The sequence below is a fragment of the Mustela nivalis genome (genome assembly GCF_964662115.1).
Source record: "Mustela nivalis genome assembly, contig: HAP1_SCAFFOLD_1557, whole genome shotgun sequence".
NCBI classification, from domain to species: domain Eukaryota; kingdom Metazoa; phylum Chordata; class Mammalia; order Carnivora; family Mustelidae; genus Mustela; species Mustela nivalis.
The window spans coordinates 84,476-103,981 of record NW_028135107.1 but is presented as its reverse complement, the minus strand read 5'-3'; the positions used below and the strand labels follow the sequence as shown (position 1 = coordinate 103,981).

General features: G+C 36.7%; 1 protein-coding gene and 1 pseudogene across 5 annotated transcripts in view; one reads left to right on the top strand and one right to left on the bottom strand.

Moving 5' to 3' along the window:
- Window positions 1-19,506, top strand: part of LOC309857930 (phosphatidylinositol 3,4,5-trisphosphate-dependent Rac exchanger 2 protein-like) — a 41,227-nt gene that overhangs the window by 15,417 nt on the left and 6,304 nt on the right. For 2 of the 4 annotated variants that reach the window (XM_082750636.1, XM_082750635.1), the window contains exon 4: window positions 1,766-1,927. In XM_082750636.1, the coding sequence (XP_082606762.1) occupies window positions 1,766-1,927 (162 nt within the window). Of the gene's footprint in view, window positions 1-1,765; window positions 1,928-4,138; window positions 4,272-12,395; window positions 12,482-19,506 lie in introns of those variants that run through there. The other 2 variants (XM_082750637.1, XM_082750638.1) reach the window with 2 other exon arrangements.
- LOC309857931 (coiled-coil domain-containing protein 50 pseudogene) lies at window positions 18,159-18,794 on the bottom strand (annotated as a pseudogene). Its single transcript has one exon. The product of its transcript is annotated as a coiled-coil domain-containing protein 50 pseudogene (transcript).

Below are 19,506 nucleotides of genomic sequence, written 5' to 3'. Positions count from 1 at the left end.
CTGGACCTGATTTAGCAATCCCAGGCATCTGTTTGTTTTAAGAGTCAGAAGGGGTAGTGATATTAAGAGAAGGATATCATGCTAAGTAGTTGTTCTAAATAACTTCTGGATGGGGATGACCACCAGAGAGGGTTGGCTGATCTGACCTCTCAACAGATAGAATAATGGCCACATCCTTGCTTAGGAAGAAAATGATCAACTCAGCGCTCCTTCAAGAAGTGGAAAGATGCCATATTTCCCCTTCTTTGGATGATTATCTTCACAAAGAAACTATTTACTTGTGTAGTAGATATGTTGGTGTTGATAATTTTTTTGTTGTTGTACCATTGTGCTGATAATCTCTTTGATTTTGGTTGGTTTTATATATTCAGAGAAAAACATTAGGGGTTACACTTTGTGTTAAACTATTGGTCATATTTGTGGAACTTGAAATTATTGGTGTGGCCAACCAGTACAGGGTTCATAGAAAGTAACTGACAAAAGATTATTACTAGTTATTTTTCTTGCTATTTCACATTGTCTACATTCATGTCTCAACTTCATGGATACCCACTGGGCACAATTCCATAGGACCTCAAATCACAGTCCGCAGACTGACTTGACCACTTCACATAATTTACAAATACTTCTGCACTTTAGAATTTTTAGAGAAGCTAGCATATATCTTTTATGGATTTGTGATCCAACATAAGTTTTTAAATTTTATCTTGGGAGTGATGCAATGTGTATTCTTCTGGCGATAGCTCTGCAGAATGAAGTTTGAACATACTGAATGCAGGGTCAAAGTTTATGGCAGAAGTTTCAACAGTAACAGCCCTCAAGAGAGTATAACAACTGCATAATTTCCCACTGGATATTAAGAATTGAGAAAATTATTTTAAAGACTTGCCCCAGGATTTCTGTAATTGTGTTAGTTACGTGATGATGGCAACTGTAGTAAAGAAACAAATGACTGATTAAAAAGCAATGTGGTCACAACTGTCTACACAGTGGGTGAAGATGTTTAATTTTGTGCTTCTAAACAACAAACAAAACCTTTAAATTTAAAATATTAAAGATCACGCTTGCTCTGATATCCTAAATGGGAAAAAAAAACCATAAAATGCCCCCCAAAATCAAATCAAAACCACAACAAAAAAAATAATCTGTGGCGGGGCTTATGGCAATTCATTCATTGCAGAAAGTGAAACCAGGTTTTTGGTGAAAATAGCATAATTGCTCTGTTAGTGATGGAGTATAATGGAACTTGTAAGTTATTTATTTTGCTAGAGTATAAGACATTATTTAAAAATTTTGCTTTACTTATGGCATGTTTTTGTAGTTTCTCAAAGGTGTATTAGGAAATAAGGCATTGAAATTATTTTTGATATTATGAGACATATTTATATAATGACTTAATGTTCCGCTAAGGCTCTAGGAAGACATACAGAGTTCTATTTCTGTTGGAGCAGAGGTCAATCTTAGAAACAAATTACATGCTGCAGGTGAGATATTTGACAATTCAAAAGGAGAAATCTAATTTAGTTTTTAAAACAAAATAATTTTAAGGCAAAAAAATTAAAGGAGCTGCAAAATGTGTGTCAGGGTAATGTATATTCATTGATTCAACCTTTGTTTTTGATCTGAATTTTAGTGGAGTTTGTGATGTCCCTTCTGAAAGTGACTCTCACAATCTCTGCAGTTCTCATTTCCTGGCCATTCTGAACATGCTATACCAGAAAGCTGAAGATCAAAGGGCGATTTATTTTTTTGTGTGTATAAACAGGAGTTGCTGAAGCAGAGTCCAAGGAAACACAGTGACTACGCAGCGGTAATGGAAGCCCTCCAAGTCGTGAAAGCTGTCTGTTCCAACATAAATGAGGCCAAGAGGCAGATGGAGAAGTTAGAAGTCTTAGAGGAATGGCAGTCTCACATTGAAGGCTGGGAGGTACATTCACTCTACTCAACAATGGAGCTTAAAATAGTTTTGTTATGTCTTGTGCTGCATGTAGAATTGTTGACATTGGATGGAACCATAAATGGTCATTTTAACAGATAATGCCAGAGGGCTATAACCATTTCTGCAAAGTGCTGTCATTATCATTTTTAAATATCTTTAGAGTGGCAAGTTAACTAACTTTACATCAACCTGAAAGCTTTGTCATAGAACCTTCTAATATTGTGTGGGTTATGAGCTTTGGTATTTCAGTATTTGTGCATCTTGATTATCCTGCCCTCCTTTGGTCAGTAAGTACATAGCCTAAAACCTGGAGAGAGTAAGGAAGGGGAGTTATGCCCCATATGTGTTCTATGATACTGTTATTTTCAGATTCTAAATTAGGTGTTTGATGATGATTTTAATTTTAAGGCCACTTAATCTCTTAAATTGCATTTCATTGCAATTATTTCATCATTTCTAAATGAAGAGACTGTCTATGATGTGATTTTTAAGGTCCATTCAAGATGAAAAGTCTTATGGATTTATGACACATTAAAGAAAGATTTTTTTAAATGATAAAAAAAGCAAACGAAGAGTGATATATGTTTTCATCCATGGTAACTTTGAATCCCTATTATTTCATGGGGTTGGAGCCCTATGTTATTTTAATGCTATATAAAGCATAAACTAAAATTTTGTCTTTAAATTGACTTAATTGAGATGAGATGAGCTTTCAACTGGGATCATTTATTTTTATAAAGTAAAGCAATTAAGACATTTTTTAAAGGTATAGGGAAGATTTAAAATGTTTCCAACCAAATAATGTATCACACAAATTCGATTGGATTGCTTTTTATCTTTAGGACCTTATAATTGACTGATTTGTTTCGTATCTTCAATATGTTGGTTTCCATTTAGATCTAAAATTATATCCATTCAGATTTGCAAAGAAACTTCAAACGTTGACGTCCACGAATTCCCCAGTTTATCCACTCTTCACCATGAAACTTTCAAATCCAGTAGGGATCAAAGCTTTCTCTTTATCTATATTCTTTCATTTCAAGTGTCCAGGGTGACCTCATATTTCAGCATGAATGCTACTTATTTCAGTCAGTTAAAATGGTTGTGTGTTTTACAGTTGATTCACGATGATAATTCCTTTCCTGGGGAGTGGTTGTCCTGCTGGGTTGAGAAAAATGGATTGAAGTTTGCTTTTGTCATTCTGTTGTCACTTGAGCATTGGAAGAAAAACTGAATGTGCTTTACATTGCAGGGTTTTTCATTGATATCTGCCCAGCCTTTTCCCAAAACAAAACCTCACAGATTCTTCTTGGTACTCTAGGGGAATGGAATCTGTCATAATTTTGTTCCTCCTCACTTATATTCTAAAAATAAAATTGCATCTAGTGCAGAATTAAGAGATTCTTTAAAAAGTTGATATTTCTTGCTCTGGGCAAGCCAGTTACTCAAAGGAAGAATGTGTGTGGATCATGTTCCGTTACTATCAGCCCCTAACAGGGGGGCCCTCAATCTCACCAGCTCTCTATGTTTACAATAAACAGTTGAAGTGCAAGAGGAAAATGCAGCACCTGGACAGAGGAAACTGGCTGCAGGAAATCAGATATGACTACAGTTCCAGCAGGCACAGAGGAGATCATATGAGTGTTGGGTCCCAATAAAAGGGCAGCAATGCAGATTCTATTTGAGTAGGATTTGAATATAATTGCATGAGACACAGCCAGGCTACTTTGGGGGGTTTTGGGACATTGAGGGAATGCAGCTTGGAGGAAGGCCCAGCTAACTGGTTGGCAATTTTTGATAAGAACATGATTCCTCATCTCAGTCCACCAGCTTGGAGAGCGGGGGAAAGGTCTTATAATACTCACACCTGGTCTGTTCCTGGAAGCTTTGGAGAAACTGCTGATAGGACTCCAATTTGTCCAGGAGAGAGGGGTAGTCTTAAAGAATAAATGCAGGCCCTGGGAGGGAAGGAGGATAGATACAGAGCTTTCTCTAAATTGCAAACAGAGATTACTGCTCAGCTTGCAGACAGCTTTGTGTATGTTTAAAGTAGCTCTAGTGGGTTTAGGACATGGCCAAGGGCAGATGTCAGGTGGCATGCTGGCCAAGAATTGAGAGTTACTTAAAAAACCTTTGAGGTAAGAAGTCTTGAGCTTATAAGGTTGGGAAAACAACTCCCTGTCTAATTCCTTCCCCAAGCTCCTGCAGACCCTTGAGGACCACCTGAGGGATGACACCCTCGCTCCAGTAACTAAAATTTCTTGAATGGGATCTGAATCTGATACACCATGATTTAGCATTATTTTCACCTTAGGTGGATTATTTATTTCAAGTAAGTCACTTCATTATCCAGTCTTATCTTCCCATTAATCAAATAAAGGCTTTTTAGAGTGAAATATATCAGGTATCTTGCCTGTCTAATATTCTGTGCTATAAATTATCGTTACATTCCTTTATGTTGAATTTAGGTAAACAAGTGATTGAAATCTATGGTCCCAAATTAGATGACATAGAGCTGAAGCCTGATTTTCAAGCAGACTTCATCTTTTGTCCAGACTCTAACCCTTACCTTGGGGATGATGTATCAGACCTCTCCCACATACTATGTGGGTTATTACAGGAGCCAAACGAAATAAGTGGAGGTGCCTTGAATAATGTCAAATGCTATGCAAATGAGTAATTTTTTTATTATTTATTTTTTATAAACATATATTTTTATCCCCAGGGGTACAGGTCTGTGAATCACCAGGTTTACACACTTCACAGCACTCACCAAATCACATACCCTCCCCAATGTCCATAATCCCACCCCCTCCTCCCAAACCCCCTCCCCCCAGCAACCCTCAGTTTGTTTTGTGAGATTAAGAGCCACAAATGAGTAATATTTTAAAGCTCTGGTTCAATGGTAGGATTTTACCCTTGAGAAATTCCTATTTGTCTAATACATGCTCCTGCCTACTGAAGGTGTTATATTACTTCAGTTAAGGTTAGATAGTTCCAAGTCACAGAAACTAAAAGAAAAATTAATTTAAAAAGATATGGGGCAGCTCACAGAATCAGTAGAAAAGCTACACTCTCAAGGGTGTCTAGGCAGCCAATGCTCATAAGTAGGTTCATCAGTGCCCTGACTAAAATGAATAGACTCTAATAATTTTTTCTATCATTCTATTACATCACTCAGGATTCAAGATCAAAATCTAAGATTCCTGTAGTCTTGCCTAGGGGAAGACAGAGGTCCTTATTGGCCAGTCAGCCACTTTCCTTTTGGGGAAAGACTGATCTTCCATTGTATGCAATCTTGGTGAGCCCTTAACAGTTTGCTGAGGTATTATAATCCCCATTACACAGATTTAAAAAATGAGGGCCATAAAATTTCCCTCAAGTGCTTACAGCTAATGGATGGCAGAGTTTAAACCTATATTCCTTGTCACCATGTAATATTGTATCTACTCAGAAAAAAATTAAGCTAATTCTTTAGATTAATTTGATTGCTTGCCATTTAGAAGTAAATTGAATATAGAAATTAGGTTTTGTCATCATTTACATAGTGACTGCCATTACAGAAGATCTGTAGTTTAATTGCTCATATTTGAAGTTTTGCCTTTTATTAGTATAATTTATCATATCTCATTTTTATGTCTTATCCAACATTCAGAGCATTGCATAGGATATTCTACCAAAGGTAATTGTAGGGCAATGATCAGTGTGCTTGGAAAGGAAGTTCGTTAGTTGTTTAATCAGAGTCACTGGTTCATTTCATAGAACAGGACCAGTTGCTGTCTTGGTCTGCTTTTTGGCTGATTGATAGCATTGTAATGGTAACTTTAATCTTTGGAATCATAATGAACTCTATCAACAAGGGAGTATCAAAAAGCATTATATTACTTGGTAATTCAGCTTTATATCCGTGATAGCCCTGTTTGGAATAGATCTCTCAAATCTGAAAACAATCATATTAAAAGATAAGAGGGAGAATTATTAATATATGAAGGTGCTGGAAAAAATAAGATCAAAATAGTCACTGCATTTTACGAAATAGAAACAGAATAGAAATTTGACACCTCTTGGCTTTCTACATGGAGAAATATAATGGCACAAAACCATTTTAACATCCATTTCCTGCTTTACATATGATTAAGTTTGTGTCTGACAGTATATTGACTTCAAGTCATGTTCTCTTACTTTATGAGTGTGAGTCTAACAGAGGTTGTGATCAGAATTTTTTTTCTTTTCTACAAAGTGATTTGGTAGATACAAATTTGTCTATTGCCTTGAGACAGAATTGATTTATAGATGGCCCTTGTTACTTAAGGATAGGTCGTTTGGGAAGAAGGCCATTGAAAGTTAATCTGTGAAGAAAGGGAGCAGAATTTTCTAAGTGGGAGGGGGCGAAGCTTGATTGGGACTTCATTTCAATAAAATGAACATTTATGTTATTAGTTTTATCTAATATATGACAGAATGTAGGTTAAAACATCAGTTAATAAATTGAATCTCAAAAAGAGTGAACCAAATGCTGAATCTTGCTGGGCGGCATACATTTTATGACATTACATGATAAAATGATGTGATATTCTTCATTTCATGTTTAACTTTTCTAGTAGTTTTAAAAGATTTTTTGAGAGAATATTCAAATGCTTCATTCATTTTCTTGAGACACTTCTTTGATATTGAAACCATTCTCTTATGCGACGCCCACCCAGTTGTCATTCTTGTCAATTTTCTTCCACAGTGAGTGGGTCTAACTCTTGTTAGATCTTCATCTGTCTGTGCTTTGTATATGATTGGGGGAAGTTTCAGAGCCTCCTGTCATCCTTCTTCTTTGCCAAGATTATGCCTTTTCTCTGCAGTCTGCGTTTTTCTGGTATTGACATTCAACATTTAGTTGACAAGATGAATGAGGTAGACTCTGGTATTAAGCAGGGAGCGCTGACAGTGGGGTCAGATAGTGACTAGTTTCCTATTATAGTGATTTTTTGCCTCTTCATAGCTGCAAAGAATCAGTAATGAACCCTTACATAACATATTGAGAACTTAATATAAAAAGATTTAACCTTTCAAATAATCCAGACGTGGTTTAGCAATATTATTTTCATTGCATCTTTTTCAGAGGTGGGGCTTTGTTCTACTGTTGCAGTGTTTAATAAATCATTTCATAAATCATATTTGAAGACACACTGGAAATTAGAAAAGGAGCCATAAAATAAATGCACACACTCCTGACTGTCTTTTCTGAGTGTTGTCATTTTCTGAAAGCATACTTTGGCACCTAACTAGTGTCCAGCTATGGAAATTCATCATATTCCAAATTAAATTAAATTAAATTAAATTAAATACAGTAAGTTCTGTAATGGCACTTTGAATTTACTAGTCTTTCATGTATGCTGACTATATATAATTCACACCTGATTATACCTCAAATTGTAGAATCAAAATTTATTCAGCTTCTTAGCAAATTAGATTCTGAATTGTCACCATTTTCTGGCTGGATCTTGACCACGAGACACCCACAGTGAGAAGGGGAGCCATTGGTGAGGAGTGTTGCCAACATGGATTGCCTCTGGGTCCTGGATTTAGTGACTGAAATCATGGTTTGCTCCATCCATTTCAGACTGATCTTTTCACCCTATGAGAAGGTGATACTGAAATGGTGTACTTTGTAAGTGACAAAGAAAATCCCTAAAGCATGATTGAAATCTGAAACCATGACATGAAATGAACTATATAGTTAATGATAAACAAATAATCATACACACACAGCTATCTCTAATAGTGTTAATTCATGCCAGCTCTCATTTTGTTGATACTCTGCTACTACAGTGATCATGCTGCATTTAATTCTATGCTTTAATATGTATTTCTTCCACTAGTATCAGGAACAGGGGTCATGTCCCAAGACTGCACCTGCTGGGACCAAAGTGAAGGAGGCGGGATAACATAGGTTTCCACAGACTGGACTAGAAAGAGAAGCTTTTGGAAGGAGAGGCACTGGATGAGTGAGTAGATTCCCACCTATGGTGCAGTTATTAGTGGATGGTTACTTCTCCTCTTGAACTGCCACTCAGCCTACCTTTCCTGATTTAATAAAAGTGGTCAGGATTAGAACCATCCATGGAACTTCCTTGCTGGGTCTTTTCTGTATTTAGTTCTATATATATATATAATTCATCACAGGTGTGATTTCACATGATCAATATTGCTTCTTAAAGGGAATTGCATGTTAAAAAGGATAAATCATCTAGATGAAAAAAGTCCATTATTTTGGTTATTTATTTATTAAGGGAATGTTGAGACAGCATAACTCTGAATCATATGGGTAAACACATTATTTAAAAATACTTGTTTTGGGGCACCTGGGTGGCTCAGTGGGTTAAAGCCTCTGTCTTCAGCTCAGGTCATGGTCTCAGGGTCCTGGGATCCAGCCCCACATGGGGTTCTGCTCAGCAGGGAGCTTGCTTCCCCTCTCTCTCTCTGCTTGCCTCTCTGCCAGATTGTGATCTCTCTCTGTGTGTCAAATAAATAAGTAAAATCTTTTTTAAAAATCTGTATTTAATTGTGTATATATATCACATCTTCTTTATCCACAATGGAATACTATGCAGCCATCAAAAGAAATGAAATCTTGCCATTTGCGACAACATGGATGGAACTAGAGCATATCATGCTTAGCGAAATAAGTCAAGCAGAGAAAGGCAACTATCATATGATCTCCCTGCTATGAGGAAGTGGTGATGCAACATGGGGGCTTAAGTGGGTAGGAGAAGAATCAATGAAACAAGATGGGATTGGGAGGGAGACAAACAATAAGTGACTCTTAATCTCACAAAACAAATTGAGGGTTGCTGAGGGAGGGGTGTTGGGAGAAGGGGGGTGGGGTTCTGGACATTGGGGAGGGTATGTGCTTCGGTAAGTGCTGTGAAGTGTGTAAACCTGATAATACATAGACCTGTACTCCTGGGGATAAAAATATATGTTTATAAAAAATTAAAAAAAAATTTTAAAAATCTGTATTTAATATGTACATATACATATTACATTATGGGTAATAGCTTTAGAATAGTTCAAAATAAATGATTTATACAAGCCCTCTTACTTTTTAAAAATAATTCTTTTATACCTTGCCTCTCAAATGTTGGTTTATGACTCTATGATATATCAGTGTACTTTTAAAATAGCTTATTTTCATGGACAATATTTTTTTCACAAACACATGAAATTCCATCTTTGTAAAAGTATTTCTATAGGTTTGTTTGTTTGTTTTCCCATAGTGAAATAATCTGCTGCTTTCAACATCTACTTGGTGACCCATGAAAAACTGTACAAAACTGATCTAACCAAACATCTTTCCCTTTCTTTTATCTTCCTTGCACCTGTCCTCCCTCCATCTTTCTTTCTTTCCTTCCTTCCTTCCTCCCTTCCTCCTTTACTCCCTCCCTCCAGTTTCCCTCCCTCCCATCTCCCTCTGTCCGTCCCTCTTGCTTCCTAAAAGTTTACAAACAGAGAAACCAACCTGCTAGAGATTTATACCAGGAAAAAATGTTTAACAAATTGTTTGACATGTTATAAAATGTTAAAATCCTGACTTCAGTATTCATATAGAGAAAAGTGTTTATCATACATTATTGTTCAATGACTAAATATGGAATTGCCAAAGAACATATTTCTAGATTTAAAAATTAGCATCAATTTTCAAAATGAAGATAAAACACTAACTAGGTTATGTAACATTATTTAGGTGTAAGTGAATATTCACCGGTGATGAAATATACCATAGGTGACCATGGGGTATATTTGCGACCATGGTAACATGATCAGTGCCTATCTGCCCTGGGACTAGGAAGCAGTCAGGACTACCTCAGGCAGAGACCTGTGCTCACCTCTATCTCCCTGTCAGCAGGGTTGCCATCTGATGCACTTGAGCACCTGGATTCAGGTACCCAAAACCTCCAAGGTAATTTTACTTAGAGTGTTCCAGATGCATCAGCATTTACTGAAATGACCTGGGACCTACCACAGCTTTACTCAGTTTCAATCTCCAAAGGTAGGACCAGGGAAACTGGGAATTTCAAGAATCATATCAGGTGTGTCTCCCAAACACTAAACTTTGAGAACCATGCCCTAGAGGCTTTGCTCTCTTCCAATGATCTGCCTGGCTTGTTTTACTGCTTCCACATTTTTTATATTCTAGTTCACTTGCCTGACGTTGTCATTTTGATAGACTTTAGCGCTCCTGACCCTTACCTAGTAATCTGATGTTCATAATCATACTTTATTTCAATTTCTTCTGTGAATTTTGTAGCTTGACTTCTTTATTTCTGACCCCAGAAAACTCTCCTGGGATTTCTAGGTAAATGAAAAAAAATTGCATGTAATTTCAAAATATCATAAATTTCATTTACTTTAAAGATAAAGTTGTGAGGTTTTTGTTTTGTTTTCTTTTGTTTTAGCTACAGAGAAAGGTAGATTTATCATGTAAGCAAGGAGAATATAACCACAACATTATTTAAAAAGAGACGCTTATTAAGTGTCTACTTGTACATGGGATGGATTTGAAGTGAGAGGCATATCATGACTATACAGAAGACTGTATATACACTTGGTCAAATTTTTAATATTTCTAACATTGTACGTCTCTGTAGTTAAAAGATTCTTAGTGATTTCTAGTTGCCATTGTCCTATTAATAATGCACGGATTCAATCATGGTAAATCAAAGACACAATGGTTCTTCTTTACCATTTACGGCTTTACACAGGGTATAAAGAGAAATGCTATAGGCCATTCATTTAGAAGGAGTTTTTTAGACAAATGTGTATGTTCAACTCAGATTCCTTTAAGTGACTAAGCAATCCTCTGGGAATTATTTAATGGACATTTCCTGTGATAATAGTAGATTACTATTATCTAATACTATTACTATTCTACTCTGGTACAAGATGGTAAAGGTACCTACTCTACTGATTCTTAAAGCTTGATGTTAAATATGAAAGAAATATCTTTACAGTGATAGAAATGTCTCAGTAGGATTTAGTAAAATATAATGAGTGATGTTATGTTTATAGTGTGAGATATACTTTAAAACATAAAAAGATTGTTGGGCTTGATGTCATTACCCGACAAAGTTTCATTAATAGATTATTAAACAGATGCTTTGGGCTGTTTTTGAAAAGAAGTGTTTTACCTCACAGAGCTCAATTAATATTCAGATTTTTTATCAGGAGCTAGGAGCTAATGGGAACTTATGGTAATGACTTAAACATAATTTAGTTTTTAATATTTTTTAAAAATTTTATTTATTTGAAAGGGAGAGAGAGAGCACAAGTGGAGGGACAGGGAGAGGGAGAGGCAGACTCCCTGCTAGGCAGGGAGCCTGACACAGGGCTCCATTCCAGGACCTTGGGATCATGACCTGAGCTGAAAACAGACAGTTAACTAACTGAGCCACCAGGTGCCCCCAAATATAATGTATTTGTATATTAGTAGGGGGTTTAGGGTTTGCTATGATACCAATCTAGATTAAATCAAAAGTCGAACTATTTAAGCATACAATAGAGGAAAATGATCTAGAGGCGTTGTTGACTAATGGAGCACTTTGAATTAGTTGGAAGATGGAATTGCCATAGATGTGTTAATACAATCTTATAGAATCAAGATATATATTGTAGGGGTCTGGAGAAATACTGATATCACTACATGATTTATTCGCCAACTTGCATCTGAGTAGTAGTGCTCACTTCTCGAGATGTTTCATATTGAGGGAGACCCTCACAAACTGGAGAAGGTTCAGAAGAGATCTTCAGGGATCTTGCAAATCTTTCCATAGTTTGGCTATTGTGGACATTACTGCTATAGACATTTGGGTGCATGTACCCCTTCAGATTACTACACTTGTATCGTTAGGGTAAATACCCAGTAGTGAGAGTGCTGGGTCATAGGGTAGCTCTATTTTCAACTTTTTGAGGAACCTCTATACTGTTTTCCAGAGTGGCTGCACCAGCTTGCATTCCCACCGACAGTGTAGGAGGGTTCCCCTTTCTTCGCATCCTCTCCAACATCTATTGTTTCCTGACTTGTTAATTTTAGCCATTCTCATTGGTATGGGGTGGTATCTTATTGTGGTTTTGATTTGTATGTCCTGATGCCGAGTGATGTTGAGTACTTTTTCATGTGTTTGGTGGCCATTTGGATGTCTTCTTTTCAGAAATGTCTGTTCATGTCTTCTGCCCATTTCTTGATTGGATTATTTGTTCTTTGGGTGTTGAGTTTGATAAGTTCTTTATAGATTATAGGTACTAGTCCTTTATCAGATATGTCATTTGCAGATATCTTCTCCCATTCTGCCAGTTGTCTTTTGGTTTTGTTGACTGTTTCCCTTGCTGTGCAAAAGCTTTTGATCTTGATGAAATCCCAAGAGTTCATTTTTTCCCTCGCTTGCCTTGCCTTTGGTGATGTTTCTAGGAAGAAGTTGTTGCAGCTGAGGTTGAAGAGGTTTTGCTGCCTGTGTTCTTCTCAAGGATTTTGATGGATTTCTGTCTCACATTGAGGTATTCCATCCGTTTTTAGTCTATTTATGTGTGTGGTGTAAGGAAATGGTCCAGCTTTATTCCTCTGCATGTAGCTGTCCAATTTCCCCAACACCATTTGTTGAAGAGACCATCATTTTTCCATTGGACATTCTTTCCTGCCTTATCAAAGATTAGTTGACCATAGAGTTGAGGATCCATTTCTGGGATTTCTATTCTGTTCCATTGACCTATGTGTCTGTTTTTGAGCCCATCCCATACTGTCTTGATGATTATAGGTTTGTAATAGAGCTTGAAGTCCGGAATTGTGATTCTGCCAACTTTAGTTTTCTTTTCAACATTCCTCTGGCTATTTGGGGTCTTTTCTGGTTCCATATAAATTTTAAGATTACTTATTCAATTTCTTTGAAAAAAATTGATGGTATTTTGATAGAGATTGCATTAAATGTATAGATTGCTTTAGGTAGCATAGACATACTCACAATATTTGTTTTTCCAATCTATGAGCATGAAACACTTTTCCATTTCTTTGTGTCTTCCTCAATTTCTTTCATGAATACATTATCGTTTTCTGAGTACAGATTCCTTGCCTCTTTGGTTAGGTTTATTCCTAGGTGTCTTATGGTTTTGGGTGCAATTGTAAATGGGATTGACTGTTTAATTTCTCTTTCTTCTGTCCTGTTGTTGGTGTATAGAAATGCAGCTTATTTCTGTGCACTGATTTTATATCCTGACACTTTACTGAATTCCTGTATTAGTTCTAGCAGTTTTGGAGTGGAGTCTTTGGGTTTTCCACATAATGTATCATATCTGCAAAGAGGGAGAGTTTGACTTCTTCATTGCCAATTTGGATGCCTTTAATTTCTTTTCCTTGTCTGATTATTGAGGCTAATACTTCTGGTATTATGTTGAATAGCAGTGATGATAGTGGACATCCCTGCTGTGTTCTTGACCTTAGGGAAAATGTTCTTAGTTTTTCCCCTGTGAGAATGGACATTTGCTTTGAGTTTTTTACAGATGGCTTTGATGACTTTGAGGTATGTACCCTCTATCCCTACACTGTGAAGAGTTTTGATCAAGAGAGGATGCTGTACTTTGTCAAATGCTTTTTGAGCATCTATTAAGAATATCATATGGTTCTTGTTCTTTCTTTTATTAATGTACTGTGTCACATTGATTGATTTGCAGATGTTGAACAAACCTTGCAGCCGAAGATAAATCCCACTTGATCATGGTGAATAATCTTTTTAATGTACTATTAGATCCTATTGGCTAGTATTTTAGCGAGATTATCTGCATCCATGTTCATCAAGGATATTGGTCATAATTCTTTTTGATGCGGTCTCTGTCTGGTTTTGGGAATGCTGGTCTCATAAAATGAGTTTGAAAGTTTTTCTTTCATTTCCAATTTTTGGAACAGTTTCAGGAGAATAGGTGTTAATCCTTTAAATGCTTGGTAGAATTCCCCTTGGAATACATCTGGCCCTGGGCTCTTGTTTGTTGGGAGATTTTTTTTTTTTTTAAAGACTGTTTCAGTCTCCTTACTGGTTATGGTTATTTTTCTGTTTCTTCCTGGTTTAATTTTGGTAGTTTATATGTCTCTAGGAATGCATCCATTTCTTCCAGATTGTCAAATTTGCTGGTGTGTAGTTGCTCATATGTTCTTTATATTGTTTGTATTTCTTTGGTGTTGGTTGTGATCTCTCCTCTTTCATTCATGTTTTTTATTTATTTGGTTCTTTCTCTTTTCTTTTCGATAAGTGTGGCCAGGAGTTTATCAATCTTATTAGTTCTTTCAAAGAACCAGCTCCCAGTTTTGTTGATTTGTTCTGCTGTTTTTTTGGTTTCTATTTCATTTATTTCTCCTCTGAGTCTTTATGAGTTCTCTTCTGATCTTTATGATTTCTCTTCTCCTGCTGGGTTTAGGCTTTCTTTGCTATTCTTTCTCCAGCTCCTTTAGGTGTAGGTTTAGGTTGAGTACTTGAGACCTTTCTTTTTTTCTTGAGAAGGGTTATCTTGCTATATACTTCCTATCAGGACTCTCTTTGTTGTTTCCAAAAATTTAGAATAGTTGTGTTTTCATTGTCATTTTTTTTCCATGAATTTTTTTAATTCTTTAATTTTCTGGTTGACCCATTCATTCTTTAGCAGTATGCTCTTTAGCCTCTATGTATTTGAGTGTTTTACAACTTTCCTTTTATGGTTGGGTTCTAGTTTCAAAGCACTGCAGCCTGAAAATATGTGGGGAATGATCCCAATCTTTTGGTACCAGTTGAGACTTGATTTGTGATCCAGAATGTGATCTATTCTGGAGAATGTTCCATGTGCACTAGAGGAATATGTGTAATCTGTTATTCTGGGATAGAATGTTCTAAATATATCTGAGATGTCTATCTGGTCCAATGTGTCATTTAAAGCCTTCATTTCCTTCTTGATCTCTTCCTTAGAGGATCTGTCCATTTCAGTGAGGGGGTTGTTAAAGTTTCCTACTATTATTATTAGTATTATTATTGATGTATTTCTTTGATTTTGTTATTAATTGGTTTATATAATTAGCTGATTCCATGTTAGGGGCATAGATATTTAAAATTGTTAGATCTTGTTGGACAAAACTTGTAAGCATGGTATAGTTTCCTTTCTCATCTCTTACTATAGTCTTTGGCTTAAAATTTAAATTATCTCATGTAAGGATTGCTACACCAGCTTTCTTTTGATGTTTATTAACGTGGTAACTTGCTTTCCACCCCCTGACTTTAAATCTGGTGTCTTTAGGTCTCAAATGAGTTTCTTGCTGACAGCATATCAATGGGTCTTTTCTTTCTTCTTCTTCTTTTTTTAATCCATTCTGATACTCTGTGTCTTTTGACTGGAGCATTTAGCCTACTTACATTCAGAGTTACTATTGAAAGCTATACAGTTAGTGCCCTTCTAGTGCCTGTAAGGTGACGGTTACTGTATATTGTCTTTGTTCCTTTTTGGTCTGTTACTTTTAGGCTCTGTCTTTGATTAGAGGACCACTTTCAATATTTTCGATAGGGCTGGTTTGGTGTTTGCAAATTCTTTTAGTCTTTGTCCTGGAAGTTTTTTATCTCTCCTATTTTCAATGACAGCCAAGCTGGATGTAGTATTCTTGGTTGCATATTTTTCTCCTTATAGTGCTCTGATTATATCATGCCAGTACTTTTGGCCTGCCTGATCTCTGTAGACAGGTCTGCTTCCAATCTAATATTTTTACTGTTGTAGGTTACAGACCTCTTGTCCCAGGCTGCGTTCAGGGTTTTCTCTTTGTCCCTAGGAATTGTAAGTTTTACTATTCAATGATAGGGTGTGGACCTATTTTTATTGATTTTTAAATTTTTTAAAATTTATTTTTATTTTTTTATAAACATAAAATATATTTTTATCCCCAGGGGTACAGGTCTGTGAATTGCCGGGTTTACACGCTTCACAGCACTCACCATACACATACCCTCCCCAATGTCCATAACCCCCCCATTTTTATTGATTTTGAGGGGGGTTCTCTAAGCCTCCTGGATTTTTATGCTTGTTCCCTTTGCCCAATTGGGGAAATTCTCCGCTATAATTTTTTCCAAAATACCTTCTACCTCTCTCTTTCTTTCTTCTTCTGGGATCCCAATTATCCTAATATTATTTCATCTATTTCATCTTATGGTATCATTTATTTCTCAAATTCTGCCCTCATGGTTCAGTAGTAGTTTGTCTTTTTCTCAGCTTCTTTATTCTCCATCATTTGGTCTTCTAAATCACTAATTCTTTCTTCTGCCTCATTTATCCTAGAAGTAAGAGCCTCCATTTTTTTTATTACACCTCATCAATACCTTGTTTGATTTCAACTTAGTTAGATTTTCATTCCTGTATTTCTCCAGAAAGGGATTTTATTTCTCCAGAAAGGGATTCTCTAGGGTCTTTCATGCTTTTTTCAAGCCAAGTTAGCACCTTGATAGTTATCATTCTGAACATTAGTTCTGAGATATTACTGTTGTTTGTATTGGTTAGGTCTCTAGGCATCCGTACTGCCTCTTGTTCTTCTTCTTTTTTTTTTTTTTGTGGTGAGTTTTTCCACCTTGTCATTTTATACAGATAAAAAAGATGAATGATTGAACAAAATACTACAAGGGTGGCAATGATCCCAGAAAATTATATATTAACCAAGTCAGAAGAGACCCAAAACTGGGAGGAAAACAAAGGAGGAAAAAAGGAAAAAAGAAAAAAATTTATATTAGACTGGAGAATAGAACAGACAAAATAAGGGTAAACATGATGAAGGGGTGGAATATGACTGTAAAGCTAAAAATTAAAAAATATTCTAAAAAAGGAAACAATAATTTCTTTGAAAAAGGGGAAAGAATGTGATTAGGCTGGAGACTAGAACAAAGACATGTGCTAGATTTAGGGTATATTTTGGCCTATTAGAAGAATCTGTGTCCCAGAATTTAAAAAAAATAAACCTGTATGTATACAAAAAATAAAGTTAAATACAATGAAGGGATAGAATATGACTATCCCAATGAAAATTTAAAAAGAATTTTAAAAGGTATTGATAAGATAAAATAGTTTTAAAAAACGTTAAAATAAGATGGAGGAGAAATTTTTACAAATAGAATGAGGAAAAAAAAATGTAAAAAATTAACTTTCAAAGACTAAAGAATCATGGGAAAAAGTAATGAATTCTATGTGTTGCTTTCCCCTAGCTCTGGAGTTCTGCAGTTCTCATTGAGAGGAAACTTGTTCTTGGCTAGATGTTCTTGCTAATATACTGGGGAAGGGGCCTGTTGCAGTGATTCTCAAATGTCTTTGCCTGAGGTGGAACTGAACCACCCTTGCCAGGGGCCAGGCTAAGTAATCTGCTTGTGTTTGCTTTCAGGAACTTTTGTTCCCTGAACACTTTCTGTATAACTTTGGAGGACCAAAATGAAGATGGTGGCTTCTCAATCTCTGGCCTTGGAGGATCTGAGAGCTTGGGGGCCCTACTGCTCAGTGCACCCTCAAAGAAAAGCATTTAATCCCTCTGTCTCCCAGGTCTCTGGCTGCAATCCAAGCTCACTCATCCTGTGACTGAGTTTTACTATCTCTGGAGAATTGACCCATTTGGAGTCTCCAAACCCAGCTGATTCTGGCACTGTGCTCCTGTGGAGCTCCTGTTGGAGGAGGAAGGGCGTTTCTCCCCTGATCTGCCCTTTGTGGGGTTCCTGCTGGGAGAGTAGTGGCCCAACTATGCCTCAGATTATGGTTTAAGGTAATCCTGAGCTTAGTTCTCCCCCCTTGGCTCTGTCTCTGAAGCCAGCTTCCCTGCTCTATACCTGGAAGCTTTGCCACACTCAGACACCCCTGGTCTTTTTTTGACCCCGTGGGTCCTGAGACCATACTATCCCGAGAAGAGTTACCCCTTACCCTCTTAGCCTCTACAATGACATCCCACAGTGGTGTAGACTTCTAAAAGTTCCTTTTTGTGCCCAGCTGCTCCCTCTTTCGCTGGAAGCTGGCCCTTCCCCCCCAGTTTGTCTTCCCATATGTCGCCTTGGATTCACTTCTCTGCACGTTCTACCTTCTGGAAAGTGGTCTATTTTCTCTTCTTAGAATTACTGGTCTTCTTCTCTTTGATCTCCTGTTGAGTTTGTAGGGATTCAGAATGGTTTGATAACTATCTAGCTGAACTCCTGATGATATATTTTTTTAAATGAATTAAAATTATTTATGGTCAGAACACTTGAAGATAAATCTCAGGAATACAAATACAGGAGGAAAAAAATGAGTGTGGAATGCATTCTGTATCATCCAGTAATGTTTGCTACAGTGAGTCCATTCTCAAGGCACATTCCTAGGGTTTTACTGCTTATGATGGAAACCTTTATGAGTGGATTCTGATTTTGAGAAATGACGCGTGGAATTATGCTGGTTTGTAAAATGAGTGTAATCCAAATCTTCAGCATCTGTCATGATAGGTGGTGGTGGCCGTGAGGGTGGAGTGAGGGTCATCACTCTCTTTTGACTTTGAGTGTGCCGATTTAGTTGTTTTTGGCTTCTAATCAGGGCTGTGCTTCCTTTTGTCCAAAGATGATTTCTCCCGCTCCTTGGCCTTCTTATAAGCTTTCTTTTCTTCAGCCATGAGAAGTCTAGCTATTTCCTCATCCTGGGCTACTTGAACTGCTCTCATGTCCACCTGGGTAGCCAAAATTTCTTCTTCTTGCAGTTTTCTGGCAATTTCAGCATCATACCATTCCTGATCTCTGTGGGCCACTCGTGAGGGAGTAGAGAGAGCTTCTTTCATCCCTCTTGGCTTCATTCCTCCATTTTCATAATAGTAACTATCTCCATACACCTCCCCCATCTTGCTCCTCTCTTGCAGGTCCCATTTAATTAGATAACAACTTAGCTTCTTTGTTTTACTTTTTTGGGCTACCATGAGAAATAACCTAAGGTGAAGTATTTTGTATGTTTAGTAAAATTGTTATCAATAAAACCACTTCCATAACATTGTATAGGTCCTTGTGCAAGAATCAATGTGATGTTTCCTTATTTCCATTTTTAATAGTATTCTATTGTAATTTTTTTCTGAGGTAGGGATAGTACTTAAGTAAGAGTCATTGCCACTGAAATTGGGATTTATATTTGAATTTGATGACAGTTTTTACTTCACTATCACATGAGGTAGGATATGTAATTGTATAAATTTTTGATAGATCTCTAGTTATATGTCCACCTTTATGATGAAAGATGAAAAAAGGGAAATGTCTTAAATCTAAAATATTTTGTAATGGATGGTCCCCAGAGGAAAGGTGAGTCGGGGGAAGGGTGAAAGAGGTGAGGGGGATTAAGAATACACTTCTCATGATGAGCACTGAATAAGGCATGGACTTGCTGAGTCATTATATTATACACTTGAAACTAGTATAACACGGTATGTTAACTCTCCTGGAATTAAAATTATTTTTTTAATTTAAGTTAAATATAAAAACAAAAAATAAAATATGGGTGTAGTGTTGCCTGGGTGTCTCACTCAATTAAGCACCTGCCTTTGGCTCAGG